General features: G+C 48.6%; 1 protein-coding gene across 3 annotated transcripts in view; it reads right to left on the bottom strand.

The window, feature by feature from the left end:
• Window positions 1–1558: 1558 nt before the first annotated feature.
• The window catches only part of PHF2 (PHD finger protein 2), a 94662-nt gene continuing 79588 nt past the window's right edge, over window positions 1559–16632 (bottom strand). For 2 of the 3 annotated variants that reach the window (XM_035337931.1, XM_035337932.1), the window contains 5 exons: window positions 10154–10431; window positions 7561–7656; window positions 6563–6672; window positions 5113–5374; window positions 1559–2482 (listed from right to left, as the gene is read on the bottom strand). In XM_035337931.1, coding sequence (XP_035193822.1) covers window positions 2394–2482; window positions 5113–5374; window positions 6563–6672; window positions 7561–7656; window positions 10154–10431 — 835 coding nt within the window. In that variant the 3' untranslated portion in view covers window positions 1559–2393. The remainder of the gene's footprint in view (window positions 2483–5112; window positions 5375–6562; window positions 6673–7560; window positions 7657–10153; window positions 10432–16632) is intronic. The other variant, XM_035337933.1, reaches the window with a different exon arrangement.

Here is a 16632-nt window from a genome sequence, read left to right as displayed (position 1 = left end):
AACACCTTTGGTTTTGGATCTGGATGGGTTTCTCATGACATCAGTGAGCCAATGCAAGATGCTTGGTGGGAATACAAAGGCAGGAGTGGCATGGTGACATTTGACTAACGGTTCTCTGCTGGAAGGCAATGAGAGAGGAGCAAACTGCTGCCTCTCCTGGTACCTTCTCCAGGTACTGGTGCCCTGTTCCCCACAGAAGTATTTCCTGAGCTGTGAATACTTGCCATGCTATCCTTGGCCAAAAGTCATGCTTACCTTTGGCTGAAAATAACCTCTCAACCTTCCTTCAGCTCACTCAATGCAACTGGGCTCTCAGTCTTCCCCCGGTCTTAACAAAACACGGTCTTAATCCACTCATCATGTTACCACTGGTTCCCTGGTTTGAAAGCTGACAACAACCAAGTTTGATCAGTTTTGCAGTGCCTTGTACTGCACATACCGTATGGTAACCGCTTCTGTTGCACACACACACGGCCTTTGTGCTTGCCTGGTGTTATCACGGTGACTTGGGACAGACGCAGGCAAGGCCTCCCTAAGAGGAAGCTATCCCTCAGTAGCACACCTGGCCTGCTGTCTATCTTAAGGAATTACTTACAGCAGAAGTTCATCAAAAGACACCTGTTTTGGAGAGATGTGGGCAGTGAAAAGATCCATGTTATCCCCATCCTCTGTCATCTACGTGATCGGCTCGAGGCCACATCATGCTTACCTGCGACTCCACAATATTCACCTTGAGCATGCTGGGGATGTCTGATAGGGTAACGGGAAATTGTGTGCAGGTTACAGTCAGCTCCCGTCACTGTCCACGTAATATGGCCCAGAACAAGGGAGCAGGCAGGGTGTAGGAGATGTAAACAGAAACAGCCTTGTGTTATGACAGAGAACTGCAGAAGCAGCAGCGGTTGCACATGTCTACGGAGACCATGTTCAGTCTCTCATGATAAGGAAGGAGTATATGGGAAACAGCCCCAGGGACAGAGGGGCCCATCAGGACAACTGGCAGAAAAGCGAAGGGTGAGTTACCTGCCCTTCCCATGACCGAAAGGAAGGGGGAAGGCTGTAGCACCTGGTGACCTCCAGGATGGAGGGAGGAAGCAGAGGGAAATGAGTGTGCATATTTGACCAAGGGTGGTAAATGATGAGAGCAGTGCTGGGCAGCAGGCAGGTGTGTCTGCGTGGACCATGGTGTGTGTTACCAGGACATAAACTAAGCAACTGCCCTTCAGGGGTGGGTAGGGCTGGACAGGAATCAAGACCACGTCCAACTAGCCAGGGCTTCTGGTGGCACTTCAGCAAAGAGAGGTGGTGCTAAGGGTTGCAGCTGGAGCACTGGCTTAGCACTGTGGTGTGACTGTGAAGGGGCAGCACAACTCCGTGTCTGCCTGCCGCTGCTGAGGAGCAGGGGGAAGAGGGCAGAGCACCAAGAGCACCACGGTGGGCCGATCACCCTGCCCTACCTGCTGCCCGCACAGGGGGACCCGGGGCCCTGCGCCCCTCCACTGAGCCCGCGCGCCACCCCTCGCCGACCCCACAAAAAGGCTAGGCCCAGGCGGATGTATACAAAACCTGAAATAGTTTACTTTGCTTTCTTTTTTTCTTCCTTTTTTTTTTTAAACTTTGCTCTAGGTTTACTTAGATTTCGTGAACTTCATACAAGAGCATTTGATATGAATCGGTAAATAAAACACCGTCATAGATAGATAGCCACGATAAACTTTGTTAGAAATGTACATGTCGCGAAAAAATAATAATACTAATAATAATAATCATAATAAAAAAAGCCGGCGCGACGCCCAGGCCGGCGCGGCCCTCACGGCCCTCGCCACGGCTGCGGGTGGCTCTGGTTCCCCGTGGGCGCCGCGCCCCGGTAATGTGTGTATATAAACAAAGCCCATAAGAAATGTACAAATATAAAAAGCTACAAACATTAATAAATTACATCGTCACAAAACACGGAAACACTCCACAAGGTGCTAGTAAAATAACTGTCTCCCTCCTCGTACAAGAAGTTACGCAAAGAGCTGGTACGGGCCGCTGCGGCTGGCGGTGCCCAGAGAGACTTTCCCCTTATAAAAAACGGGTGGTCGTTATTCCAAAAGCTATGTACAAGCTACATTCTAGCAAAAGGATGCCTCAGGAGACGCATCTACATGGCAGCCAGGCACCGCCGCCCGCCCGCCCCCCGCCACCCCTCACCGCCTCCCGCTGCTCAGCGCCGCGGGGCCGGGCCGGGGGCGCGTTAACTTTTTGCGGACTGGTCGCTCTCAGCACTCTGAGAAAGGACATCTATATTAAAAAATATTTATAGCAGGATTCTGTACACTCCAACCGCTGAAAGTTAAAAGGGTTGCCGTCGTGGTGGCCAAAGTTAGGTGGCAGTAGCCCGGAGGCCGCTAGAGGAGCAGCTTGCCATTCCGGTGGATCTTCAGGATCTTGCCGAGCCGCTGCTTGGCCGTGGCCATCCCCTTCTTCGTGCGCTTTCCTGGAGGGAGAGTGGGAGCGGGTGAGCCCTGGGGTGGCTCCAGCCTACACAAAGTGACCCTCCAGCCCCGTACCACTGCTGCCTTCCCCACGGGAAGCCCAGCCCCATCCCAGCACCTCCACGAGGCCGCAGCCACCCCACAAGCCTGGGGCCTTGCCCGCTCCCACCCCAGCTCCCCGGTGCACCAAGCACAGGAGCCAAAGCGGCACCACCGCAGCCAGGGCACGTCACACACCTGGGGCACCCGCTGCCCCCACAGTGCCAGCCCTGCTGTGCCCTCACCCAGCCCGCATGCATCCCAGCTCATGGGTGACCAGTTTGCCCCCAGCATGACAGTCCATCCAAACCCAGTGACTCCAGCACTGCCCCACTGGGGAGGCTGTGCTCACATGGGCACCCAGCAGGCTGTAAAATGCTGCCTGCCTTCACCGTGGGCATGCACGCACCCCCAGGACCTCTGGGCATCTCTCTACTGTTCTGCACACACTCAAGGGGCAATCTGTAGCATCGGGACACTGAGGCTGCTGGCACCTCACTGGCACCAGTCCACGTACCACTGTGGGTCCTTGCCCTCTCTTTCCCAAGAGAGACCATCTGCATCCAGCCTGGGGAAAAGCTGCTGAACAGATGGATGTACCGGTGCACACGCACACACACGCACAGACATGCACATCTTTACAGATTTAGGCTAACACCAAGGCACTACAAAGCACCTAACTGGGACAACCTCCCCTATCCCCAGACTCAAGAGAGAAAAACATCACCGTGACCCTTGCTCGTGGGCTGTGCCATTCAGGAAGGCCTGTGCTCCCTGCATGCTTGTCCTCGGAGACTAGTACAACTGTCACAGCTGATCTCTACCCCACCTCTCACCAGCTGCTACCTTACAGCCAGAAACATTGTGAATCTCCAAGGTATCTGGGACTACCTGGCACACCACAAACCCACAGAGCCGTTTCCCTGCCCATCATGCTGTCAGCGCACTTGCAACACCTGCAAGGACTCAGTTCCTCTCCACTTCTCCCACCTGCATTGAGTGCTCCAGCCCAAAGGGCAGGTGGTGACCTTCCACACCATACCTTTTCTCAATAAGATGTGCTTCTACAGTCACAGAAGACTGGCAGCATACAAAGGCAATTTATAATTTCCTCATTTCTCATCCTTTTGCCTCACTGTGAGTCGTCTCCCTTCCCTGAAATAGTCCTAGAGCTCCCTGACTCTGCTTCATCCCACCTTCTCCTTCCACAGTCCCTTCATTCCCAGTGATACCCAACCTGTTAGTTCCCAAGCTCAGGGATCTCCTGTGCTTCATGCAAGAGAGATACCCTGAAGTCCCCTTGGTGGCCCCAGCTGACTCAAGGCCCTTCACTGGAGGCTCTGAACGTGCTCCTCTCCCTCAAGGTCAGGCACGTACTCTTGGCACGTGGCTCCTTCCCTCCTTTGAGGACTGAGCTATGTCACGGGCAAGGTGTGATCCACGTGCCTGTTCAGGCTCCCTTCACGATGACCTGACCGGGCACCCAGCTCACCTGCCAGACCAGGGCCTGGCTCCATGCAGCACTCCTCTTCCCATTGCATCTTCCATGCTCTTGGACCTGTTTTATTCACGTTACCATTTCATCACAAAGACACAATTCCAGGCAAATACTTTGATTTCACTCTGTTTCTGCAGACAGCTACGGGTCTTGCCAGCTCCTGACAGAGCCCTTGGCCCTATAACGGGCTGTACACATCCTCCTGTACGGCCCATTCAGCTGCCCCGATGTTTTACTGGTTGGCACCCCTCAAAGGGGCTGCAGGACACTACACACTACCTCCAATTTGCTCCACTCAAATGCAGAATACTGGAAACATCTGCCACATAGCCTCACTTTTTACAACAGGGCCTCTCCCAGGGGGATCGAGCACTTGATCTTCACCATACACAGCGCACTTGACTGGAGTTTTTGCCTGTCCCACACACCTGCCTTTATCGTGCTTTCTCAGCACAGTTCAAGCAGAGAACAGGAGGCTCCAGCCCAGACCCCAGAACAGCCCCGGCTTTATAGCGCTTTCCCTATGGCAGACAAGCGACTTCTTCCTCTCTTGGTTTTGCTTGCACGGCTGTGTTACTCCCAAGGATTGACATTCCTCTGCTCTCATGTTGCAACTCTCAGGACAGGTTTGCAGATTTGCACTACTCTACATGCGCTGGGCAGGACGTCCTCCTTTACAGTGTGCACAGGTATTGCACAACCACTAGCCGACCTCAGCAGTGCCTGACCCAGCCCTGAGCAGAGCAGCCTTTATGGATGCATCCTCCCCTTGACAAGGCTTCACCAGATGGGCTGGACTGTGACGTGGCCACTGCATGTCCTCCTCAGGAACCCTGGGGCATGCTCAGGAGCATTTCCTAGCACAGGATGCCTCACACCCTGCAACAACAGCCCAGCAGCATGGCACAAATTTGGGCCCACACTACCAGGGGAGCCAAGGCCATGGGCCAGATCTCCAGCCAGATCTGATCTACCAAAACAATTCTACAGACCCATGACAAACACAATATGTGAGGGCCCTGCAAATGGCATGGATTACATGACCAAATCACCCTTCCCCATTCCTACAGCGTAACCCCAGGCGTTTCCTGGTACCTTTGGCGGAGGCATTGTTCTGCGAGGATGATGAGGGTCTCCTCTGTGTGAGGAAAACACCGGGTGCCATCGGCTGTGATCCCCTGTTAGGCTGGGCGACCCCAAAGGTGCTGGCCCCTGCGGTGTACTCGTGATCTGTGAGGCTGCTGGCATGTGACTCCAGCTTCGGCTCTGGCGAGCTGCCTTCCTGAGCCGGTTTGTTCGCGTTGTTGGTTGACAGCTTCTTTTTGGTATTTTTTTTCTTCTTGCCTTTTTGTTCCTCCTTTAAAATGACAAACATGAAGCTCATATTAATCCCCAGAAGACCTTTAGCTAGGGCAAGGGCCAGCGGTGTTGCTTAGGGTCCTGATACAATGAAAAACAATGGAGTTTGCCACGTACAAACTGCTCAGTCTGTTCCGATACCATCTCTCTCACAGATCTCTGCCGCATGCACACGCTGCCTTTCTTGCCTCTCTGTGCTTTGTGCAGAGCCTCCTTGCTTGTTAACTCTGTGCACACTGCGGCGAGTAGGAGCCAGTCAGGACCGAAACGACCCTGCCTTGGGAGACCAGCATGGTTTTGCATGAACAAACCTCCTGATGTTCCACATACACTGGCATCTCCTATCTTCGATCTTCACACGCTTTCACAATAGCATGGAGGATATTAAGCACCCCACTTATTCACAGAATCTGCTTCCTGCTAAGACACACATTGTCTCGCCACCTACAACTACACATCATGAGAAAAGTGGTCTGTCACCATCCTGTTTCCCTTGCCTACCTTCAAATCCACTTCTTGTTGAAACTCCGCTACCATTCTTGGAGCTCTTCTACCCAACAGCACCCATCACAAAAGCGCAATGCCACCAAAAGCCACAACTCCAGCAACTCCCCAAGGCATCTCACCAACCTGGCTCCAGCAGACCTCATCACCTTCACGCCTTGCTCTGTCACATTTGTGGGGCCCATGTGCATGAGGCATTTAGCATCTATAGGACATCTCCAGAGACCAAAGGACACTTACCAACACCCAGAAATGCCTCAATATCTTTGTTAAACTGACGTTAGCTATCCTTGGTTCACCAAAGCTTTGAGAGAAAACCCTAACGCTTCCCAGCAGCTGATTTCCACAGACAAGGCAATCACACCAGTCAGACTCAAATACACATCAATACACCGTTCTCACACACCCTTTTCAGGGACCCTCCTTTTACCATTAGCCCGCAAGGCAGCTGTGGTTGCTCTCTCATGCTTTTCTGTACTTCTGATGCACTGCCTGCCCTGTGCTGTGGCCTTGTCAGGTATGCTGCAACACTACAGGACTTTCTTCCCATTTATTTCACCTGAGACTGATGACCCTTGTGTTACTGACATAATAACCCTAAGAAGGGCTGACACTGCTGCTATTTGGGCATGACTTTGCTGCTTTAATTTCCTGACAGCTACTACTTCCCAAGCCACCTCACCTGCTGTGACAGCTTTGCGGCAGCAGCAGCGAGTCCGGTTTCAATGGAGGCGACTCTTGTACCCTCTCGCACCGGTCTGTCTTGTCGAGGCACCGAGGGGCCGACTCGTGCTGCAAGGAAAGCAGGCGCAGGTGAGACACACGCAGCGTGTGACGAGCAGCATAGCCACATGCAGGGCAGCGAGACTCTGCCCTCCTGAGCAGGAAGAGCCAGGGATGCCACAGCCTCTGCTCTTCCTTCCCCAGGATGTGTACAAAGAAGGAGGTGCTGACAGCCTCCACCCAGTCACAGCGGTCTGGGGAGAAGCTGCCAACAAAGACACAACACAGCCAAGTAACCTCACAGGCAGATGCAGCTACCTGAAGCTGAAGCCATGGGAGATTTCTGCCTACTACAGGTACGAATGACTCCAGCATCGTTTCCAAATGGACAGCGTTCACCGCCCCATCTGCTGAGACACTGCTTCTCTGTCACACACAGCAAGCTGTGGAGACTCCCCCACTAGTGGGCCACAGCAAAGGGGGGTCTAGGAACCCCCTGGCCTCTTACACTGCCTCTGGCGAGCCACGACAAAAACACCCTTCCAGACCATCAGCTTTGGCCAAACCCAGAGGAGACCATTCCCACATTCCCTGTCATTTCCCTCTACACGGCCAACACCTAAAAGCCAGGGCTACTCAGCTGTCTGTGGTTTCACAACTACACCACTGCTAAGGTGGCCACCAATCATTCTTTCACCAAGAGCATGAAGAAAAACGAACAAGCCATCCAGGACTGACTTTTTCCTGCTGATTGATGGTGAAAGGCTAACACTGGTCGGCGTGAGTCCCAGCACATGAAATCACCTCCCATTGTGCTGGAAAGGATTAATCCTTCACATTGCAGAGAAATTGCTAGTTGTGGTCTTACAGTTTCCACGTTCCTTGAAAAATGGCTGGTTCATTAGGGACCTGCATGACTTAGTCTGAGTCTGGGTAGCACAGATTTTATGGACTTACCTGTTGGGCTATAAGGGGCGTCATCTGAACTTTTCCTTTTCTTTGATCGAGATTTGAATACTGGATTATCTTCATCTGATTCAAGAGAAGGGTAAACTACAGTAGGAAACAAAGAGAATACTTTCAGTGTGGGTGACAGCTCTGTGCTGCACATAAGTCTACTTGCTCTGTACAGGTATGGTGCCCGCAGGCATCACAGCTCAGAAGAGCAATGTCCCCCAGAGGTAACGCCAAGTGGTGACACAGCTGCAACAATCAGGAGACTTTCTCCTGCTCTCAGCCACACACTGCATTTTAGAAGCTGCTGTCATTAAGCTGCGACCAGCTACTTTTAGGATACACAGATAAACTTCTCCAACAGCAAAAATCAGTCTCCATCTTGTCTGTGTAGTGGCAGCACAGCTGTAAGAGACACAGACAAGTTTCTTTATCCCAAGCTAGACTGATATTGAAGACATGCCAGTGCAATTCTCATAACCCCTTGTGAGACAAGATGTGAATCTTCATGTGTCAAGAAACACGTGTAGGTGTGTGGGTACTCCTGCCATGAGAGGAGCTTCTCTACCTTTCTTCAAAAGCTTGGGAAAAAGTGAGCCACTCTATGATTCACAGGGTCAGCCACCTCTTTGTTAAGGGACTGGTCTTTGGACGACACGGAAGGATTTGGTGCCATGTCTCAGATTTTTTCCTGTTCCCATGGGTTTAGGTTTTGCCAGATGCAAGCAAGCCTTGCTCCACGCTTTCAGAGGAGGCTCTCTCACATGCACAGTATGATAACAGGCCCAGTGCTAACACAGCTTGCAGATAAGTACCCTGGTCACTTGAGACACTCCTAAAGATCCTACAGACCTCCCACAAACTCCTATCCACAACAACTTGGCTAAGATACGTGTGATCTGCCATGTATCTCTATCGCAGTAGCAGTGGTCCTCAGCACAGGTATGGCCCATTGATATTACCAGGCACCGACAACTGTCATAGCAAGGAGACATGCAAGAGAGATCACAACACATCTTGGCTCCCACACTTGGTTTCTGATGTCTGTAAGGCTTTTTCACATTCATGGCTGTCTGAACAGCATCCTCGCTGGACAGCAATACCCGCAAGTGCAACTCACACCGCAGTGACTCATGGTTCCCTTCATGCGCGGAGCAGACCAAGGCAGTTTCCTTTACTGCCACATCCCCTGCTCTTCCCGCAGGAACAGGGAGCAGCCTTTACTGTGAGCCTGCCTAGTGCAAGCAGAACTCCCAGTGCCAGGGAAGCCAACCGCTTCATTTGGCACCTCACCTTCCTGGCCCTTGTGACTCCAGCGCAGTTAGGCAGAGAGAAACGAGATGACATGCCATTTGTGCAGACCTAGGTAACTGTTTTCCTTGATATACTAGTGGCCAAGAGATAAACGCGAACCATTCTAGCAAAGGACCCTTCAAAGACCTCAGGGATAAAACATCATTTAATCTAAACTTTGTCCCAGGCTTTACTGTGAAGTTTTTTTTGTGTGTGTGTATTTTTTAACAGGCATTTGATTTTCTTGCCCATTGCCATTTGTTACATCACTAGTGATTTTACCCTTACCGTGGCATTTGGCCATTGACACCGTAAGTCTACTGATTAGATGTGGAACAGCAGAGCCTTTGGAAACCAAGCCTGCTCACAACAAAGGCTCTCCATTCAGTCGCAGCACAGATGTATAATGAGGAAACCTACCCCTCAGCAGAGCAGAGCCCTGCCCACACGTGGCATCCGCTTCATGGAGCTGCCCTTTCCCAAAGCACCTAGCAGCACCACCACTGCATCACAGAGCACTCTAAATGGCTGGGCTGCCTTCTGCAACATGTCGCAGCACCTCCATTTGGCCTTGGTATCTCAGAGGGTGAAAACACATGCTGTTTTTCCGGTCATAACAGGACTTCTGATGGCCATACTTGCTACGAACCTCTACTTCTTGCCTCTTTCAGGGCTTCAGGTTTTCCACTTTCCATCAATCCTCACATTATTACTTTCTTCCTTTCCTCACTTCTTATATTCAAAATTGCTCCTGCAAATTATTATGGTAGAACTGATATAACTGGTGCAAACTGGCTATGTGCCCATTTCTGCTTCAGATGCTTACTTTCTATGCCAACACTCAAAATACCATAGGAACCCTTTTCTCAGTACAAATTCAGCTCACTCAGCTTGCCTAGATATTTTAGTGTTATTGTGCAGAGGACATTCCTGTCAGAAGTACTAGTACCTGACACACACTTTTGGGACAGCCCCCCATGTTTCTTGGCTGACTGCCACATTGTCAGTGTGTTTCCATGCTTTTTAAGATCTACTGGTAACACCGTGTCTCAAATACAGTCTAACTGGGTAGTTATATCACCACCGGTTCTGTATTCAGTCTACCTATTATGGAGTGTTTGCTTAACTTTGCAGTGCAGCCCTCTTGTTGTTTACACTCTTCCTTACTAAAATTTTGATATTTCAGTGTAAGAGACCACATGGAATTGAAAAAGCGTCCCATGAGAAACATGGGGAGTATTTGGAAATATGCACACGCAAAGCCAGGCACACACACGACTCAGACGGCTTTGTGTGTACGTACCATAATCTGAATCTTTAAAACAGGCATCTAAATGGTCCTGATCTTCATCGTAATCTTCAATGTCAATACTGTTCTTTGTGCTTTTCTTTAGTAACCGCTTGCCAGCATTTTTGTTACTACCGCCGCCTGTTTTTTTAGAGTTCTGTGTGGAGATGGAGTTATTCTTCGCCTGATTGGTACCCCAGGATGCCTGGAGGCAGGAGTCTGATGACTGGAGGTTTGCCATCGATAGCATGCCCTGGATTGCTTCTTGCGTGCTGGGTGAGGCAGGTGGCTGACTGCAGGAAAACATTGAGAAATACAAGAGCTATTAGCGATTCCATGAAAACACAAACCCCTCTCAGACAGTTGACTGCTTTCATCTCGCGGTGTCGCTAGAAGAAATTTCCCGATTACTGTGCTTTGAGCAGCTGGGCATGCCACAAGTGACAACAGTTATTTTTATGTTAACAGCAACATCACAGTGCATTAGATTTAGGGTTACTGTAACAGTAACCTCTATAACAGTATTCCCAGCAATGCAGCATTTCTACTACCCAACCCTGAGGGTGTCACCCAGCCCCTTACACACACATCCCAAATCCCCCACTTCCTGCAGTGGAGCTACAACGGGTGAAAACCACATTGCTTTCACTGACCTGAACGATGAGACCCCTGCTGTTGGCCAATACCTTTGCAAATTCATTTAAGATTCCTCCATCCCCTCCTTCACATGGCATGAAAGCAAAGCCTGAAGAGGGCAGGGAGCAGTGGTGAGGGGGAACCGCACATGGACCATGACAGTGGGCAGGCTCTCAGGCACCCCTTGAGAAGTGACAGAGGTCAGGAGAACGGAGAAGGCTGGCTGTGGTGACTGAGCTACCACATCACTGTGACTGCACGAAGAAGGTGGGACAGCTCACACCAGGGTGCTGCTGTGGGTGGGCACGGGGAACGCAGGCTGTGCCCTCTGCAGTGAAACAACCAACAGGCAACAGTGCTGTCGTGGTGGGCTTCTGCTACATACTGCCAAGCAAGTGGAGAAAGGATCCAAACAATGGGAATGAAGCTCCGGATCACAGGCCACAGCTCTCAGTGGGGATGTTCACTGCCCCAGGACCGTCAGAAGAGCAACATGATGGGGCACCAGCAGATCATGAGGTTTCTACAGTGCCCTGGGAGGTATTCTGATATGTGGGACGGACTGATGATGGGAGGTGCTGGACAGAGGTGGGACTGGATGAGTGGGCTACAGGGTGGGTGGAAACCTTGCTCACATTGAACTTGCTTTTTGGCATTTTATTGCCAACTGCCAACAAGCACTGTGCATCTACTATAGAAAACAACACATTCCTACAGAGTAGGCTGAGGTTACATGATGTGTAAATTCTGACTGGCATGTGCACTTAGCAAGGTGGCAAAGCATGTTCTTCACGATACAGAAGAATGTAGAAGAACACTAATCTTATCAGGAAACATCAGATATTAATTCTGCAAAAATGCAGAACGCATCATGAAGTATTTCCAGAACTACTGGCAAACACTGAAATGCCAAATATATATATATATATATATTTGAACAGTTACGCAATAAAAGCCACTAACATACAGCATTTCCCAAGTAAATTAGCAGTACCACATCACTTTCTCTCATTTGATCTTAATTTAATCCACTTAAAACCATTACAAGACTCTAGACAGAGTAACACGCTAGACATAAAGGGAGTTTCTGGGCACTAATTGCATTTATAAATAATCCTGAAAATGAGTTAGGACTGGTGTCAGCAGCTTGCAACTCAAGGAATAAAAGAACATCGAAACATTTATTTAGTGAAGAGACATTTTAATCCCTTCATTATCATGCCAGATGCCTTAGCCTTCCCCCTGACAAAGGCATATTTCACACCATCTATAAGAAATTAACATATTTTCTTTCCATTTTCCCCCCAACAGTTTTTGCAAACACTGGACTCTCAAAACAGTGCAAACAGACCATCAAAAACTGACCACTAAATGGGTAAATCAGAGAGGAACTGCCTTAAGCAACACAAGCTTCAACAAATAAATTGTGGAATATGATCAAAACCAGTGGTTCTGAGTCAAACCACAACCTGAACGTGTGGGTAAAATGTCTTAAAGAGACAGAGCTGCACACGGAGCAAAGTGTTTCTCATTAGTGCTTGCCTGTGCTTCTATTAGAGGTATTTCAGCTTTCTAAGCCAAAAAAAAAAAAAAAATCAGGAAGAATCAGGAAGCAATTTTTAAACTCTGGAAGGACTTATCCCCTTTCTGTAGTTTCAGCAATGATCTTATATATATAAATATATATATATGAAAGTAAACTGACTGTGAGTTCCAACTTTAACTTAAAAACAGTAAAAATGGGAGCAGAAGTAGAGCAACCAGCATCCTTCTGCCGCTGTGCTCCCTGCCAAGCAGCTGGCTTGCAAGAGCCCTTCGAGCACAGTGAGGTGGCACTTGGCGATAGCACAGACCCTGCCATGGCTTAGCAAATCCCAGCAGCTTTCCTTTCCTTTCCACAAGCTAAAAAATAATTTAGCGGGTGAATAGAGAAAAGGGCACTTTAATTGACTAGCAGTTCGTGCCTTTTACAACAGAATCCCCAAAAGGGAGCCCACTGCAAAGAAACTCTACAAAGAACTGGATTGTTAGTGTTCTCAGGGTTGCCCGAGTGAGGAAATAGATTACTGCAATAACCATTTGCTGCCTAGCAAGCATCTGGTGTTTTCAGACGCATACAGTGCAGGAACCAAAAGAGGTCCACACTGGGAACTGCCAGCCCTGCCTGTAACCCCCAGGACAACGAAGTAAACCTTGGTGCAGCCGTGACACAACAGAAATGCTCAGATGGCCAACAGGGCATGGCCATGAGGCGGCCGCTTCAGCCACCCCCTGGGCCAGGCTGTGGAGGCCGAGCCCGAGGCCTGCCAGGCCCAGCTCCCACCCGGAGCTCCCGGGGAGCTACTGCTGCTTGCAGTGGGTGGAATTGGCAGCACGTTTGCACAGTATTAACAGAGAGAAGAACTGTAACAGAAGAGAAAATATGTTGCTAAAACTCAGCCCAAAGGAAATCTCCCCCAGGACTGATCAGCCTGCAGTGCATCCAGTCTGATGGTGTGATGAGGAGCAGGGAAGGGGAGCTCATCTCCGAGGGAAGCCAAGGACACGGTCTGCACAGCACAGATGGCGTGGTGCCCTCCACAGTGCTACCTGAAGCTATTTGCTAGGATGGGTTTAGGCCTAGGGGCCTCAGAGCCCCACAACAGCTTGCTGTTGCTATCAGTGTCTTTGTCAGGGTGGAGTGCACAGAGCATCCCTTCAGGCTACGCTTTAGGGCTTTTGTGCTGCCTGCATTCCCCTCCTAAACTTGACAAGAGCATCCTTTCCCTGGCACTGCACTCCAGAGCAGGTGGCAACAGGCAAACGGCTGTGATTGCTGACAGGAATACACACAGTTCAGCACTGACAGATTAAGGCTTTGCCTCCCTCATTGGGGCTGGCCCCTCCTCTACTGCCATCTCTCTCTGAGGGTTCAACATCTCTTGAGAGATCATCTTCCTTTCATAAGTAATTACCGAACCTGTTACCTCTATCCTCATATTTAGAAACTGAATGTGTTCATTTTGTTGCAATACAACTCACTGAAGGCTGGCCTCTTCCCTGTTCTCCACGCTGCCTGCACTGCGGCTGGAGGTACTGAAGGGCAAGGGGGAGAAGAGACAGTAACCTCACTAATGTTTTGTCTTGCCTCTGAATAACTACCGCCCAGTCTCATAACGAGGGGGGGGAAATAGGTTAAGAGCAAAGGAAAGTCACAAGAACCACTGAACATTTTTTAAGTGTAAATAACTAACTTGACATACGAACTGCCTCATGGGGTTACAGAGAAGAGGAAGCCAGATCCTACTCAGAGGTGCACAGCAAAGGATGAAAGGCAGCAGAGGGGAAATCCCAGCCAGCCACAGGAAGAAAAGGGCCATGCTGAGGGTGGCTGAGCAGCTCACACAGAGAGGCTGCGGAATTTCCATCCCTGAATATATCTAAAACTCACTGAGACAATGCCCTGAACAATCAGGTCACATTATGCAGCTGGCCATGCTCTGAGCTGGCAGCTGCATGAAATGACTTCACAAGGTCCCTTCCAATTGCCATTGTTCTGGAATACTGCAGATAAGAACTGATGCATGAGAGGGGGAGGTAATGAATCACTATTTTCCCTGTGTGATAGTTTTCCTATCATTTCTGCATTTCCCTCATCCTTCCCAAGGCAAGATGGAAATGAACTACAAAGAAGTGAAGCAGACACATTAATGACTTGTCAGTATTTTGGAGAAGTGACAAATGTATAGAACTACAGGACTTAAATAACTTCAAGCACAAAACCAGTATTTTCATCCATATTTTATCAGGCCTGGGAACAAGAAACAATTTCACTGAGTTCAAGATCACATGACTACTAGTCTCCTCAACCTTTTTTTTTTTTTTTTTCCTATATTCCATTTTGCTCTTTTCAGATTGTTTCCACATTTATGGCAGCCTTTCTGCAGGACCTCTCTCCTTGTCTCCCCTCTTGCTACCATTGGCACAAGTGTGGGAGAGCAATCTAGGTAAAGCCATCAGGACATTTGTTTTGGTCAGTTGCAAATGACAATCTAACATTTTACAGAATAAAGTTGCACACAATTCATGCGAGGTCATTAACACACACAAAAAAAAAAGCCCTAACCTGCTTCCTAAGTTGCTACTGCCGTTCAGCAGCCCTGGTGCTGGTCTGACAGGACTCTGCTTCCCCTTGCAGAGCTCACCCTCATCTGCACAGATCACCATGCGAGCAGAGGACAACCCATGCAGACTTTACTGCATTATTGCATTTATTATATATCACAGAATCACAGGATTGTAGGGGTTGGAAGGGACCTATATGTATACACGTATATATATAAACACATACGTATACGTACTACCCTTTACCTACCTTACAAGTAGGAAAACAAACTAGAGAAACATGGAAATTATTCCTGTGAGTCAGGCAGTACCACATTGGCATTATGTTGCGACACAGTTTGTTTGCATATCAGGTTTCTTCTTTTTTTAAAGAAGCACGTTATGGCCATTTAAAAAGCCTAGCATAATTATGAAACGAAACAGTAATTTCATTTATCAGGAGCTTTTTTCAATCAAGCTTCAACACACACTGCCAAAACCTAATTGTTTATACAAGAACCAAAATTGATATGACACATTCCCACTGAACTACCACACACAGTGTAGTAATTCATGTGGAGTTTAGTTATGTGACTGCCTTTGCAACTTTGATTTCAGAAACCACAAAGTCTACAAATACACTGGATACAGAGCCCAGGTTGAAGGGAGGAAAAATGAAAGGCCTGAGACCTACTCTGTTACTGAATGGCAGTTTTAACCCATTGCACACAGCAAAAAACACAACCAATGAAAGAGAATCTTTGAGGATCATTCCTTTAACCTGTATTTTCAGCTTACCTCTGCATATCTGCACATCACAAGCAGGCAATGAACCACACTGTAGGTGAAATAATTAGTACTGTAAACATGGCCAAGACAGATTTCTTTAATTCTTAAAATGGCTGACATTTTCTTCTTTTACATGGATATTCATGTATGGGAGTCATATTACACAGGCAACCTAATTCCCACAGTTAGATACACCTAACTACCTGCCAAATGTCTAATTACCTGCCAAAACGTAAGTGTAAATTTGATATAAACTCTAGTTCCATTATGCACTATAATACAGAATGAGAAAGGAATTCAGAGGAACAGCCAAACAGATAACAAGTGCCAATGTGATTATTTCAGTGTTTTTTGAAGAGCAGAAGGGGCCAAATCTCAAGAGATCAGGAAAATCTAGAAGGACTGACACATTTGACTCAGACAACAAAAAAATATTGTATTACCTGGGAGCTGCAGACACTTTGGTACCTCTCCCCATACCCTCTGCAATCACTGGTTTTGAACAACCACTCCTTGCTAGAAGGAAGGCAGTAATGGAAGAAAAATGGCACTAAACTGAAATCAGATCTCTTCCCTAAAAATAACAGTCTTGTCAAGATAAGCCTCCTAAGAACAGTTACTACGTTACTTGTTTTTAAAATCATTGGCTTTTTTCACCTGCAGTTCTGCTGTGTGACGCACCACTGGAATGAGTACCACGGGAAAACATAAGGAACGAGCAGAAAACGCTTACAGAAGACTTCACATACACACCCCTGTTCAATGCAGAGATGAGGATCTCCTGAATGAAGGCAGTCTGTATACTATGCTTTAATCTCCTGCAATTATCTCTGTTGGGAAAGAGACAATTACCTAATAAATTGAGAAAGGTCAAAACATCTGCTTCAACAACGCTCCTTCATTTCTCTGTAGCTCTGTCACCAGACTGCAGCCTTTAAAAAAATCCATCTTCTCTCCCAACATTATTTTTTTTTTTAAATCACTGA

Source organism: Oxyura jamaicensis, chromosome 12 (assembly GCF_011077185.1).
Source record: "Oxyura jamaicensis isolate SHBP4307 breed ruddy duck chromosome 12, BPBGC_Ojam_1.0, whole genome shotgun sequence".
In the NCBI taxonomy this organism is placed as follows: Eukaryota; Metazoa; Chordata; class Aves; order Anseriformes; family Anatidae; genus Oxyura; species Oxyura jamaicensis.
This window is presented reverse-complemented; position numbering and strand designations above follow the sequence as displayed.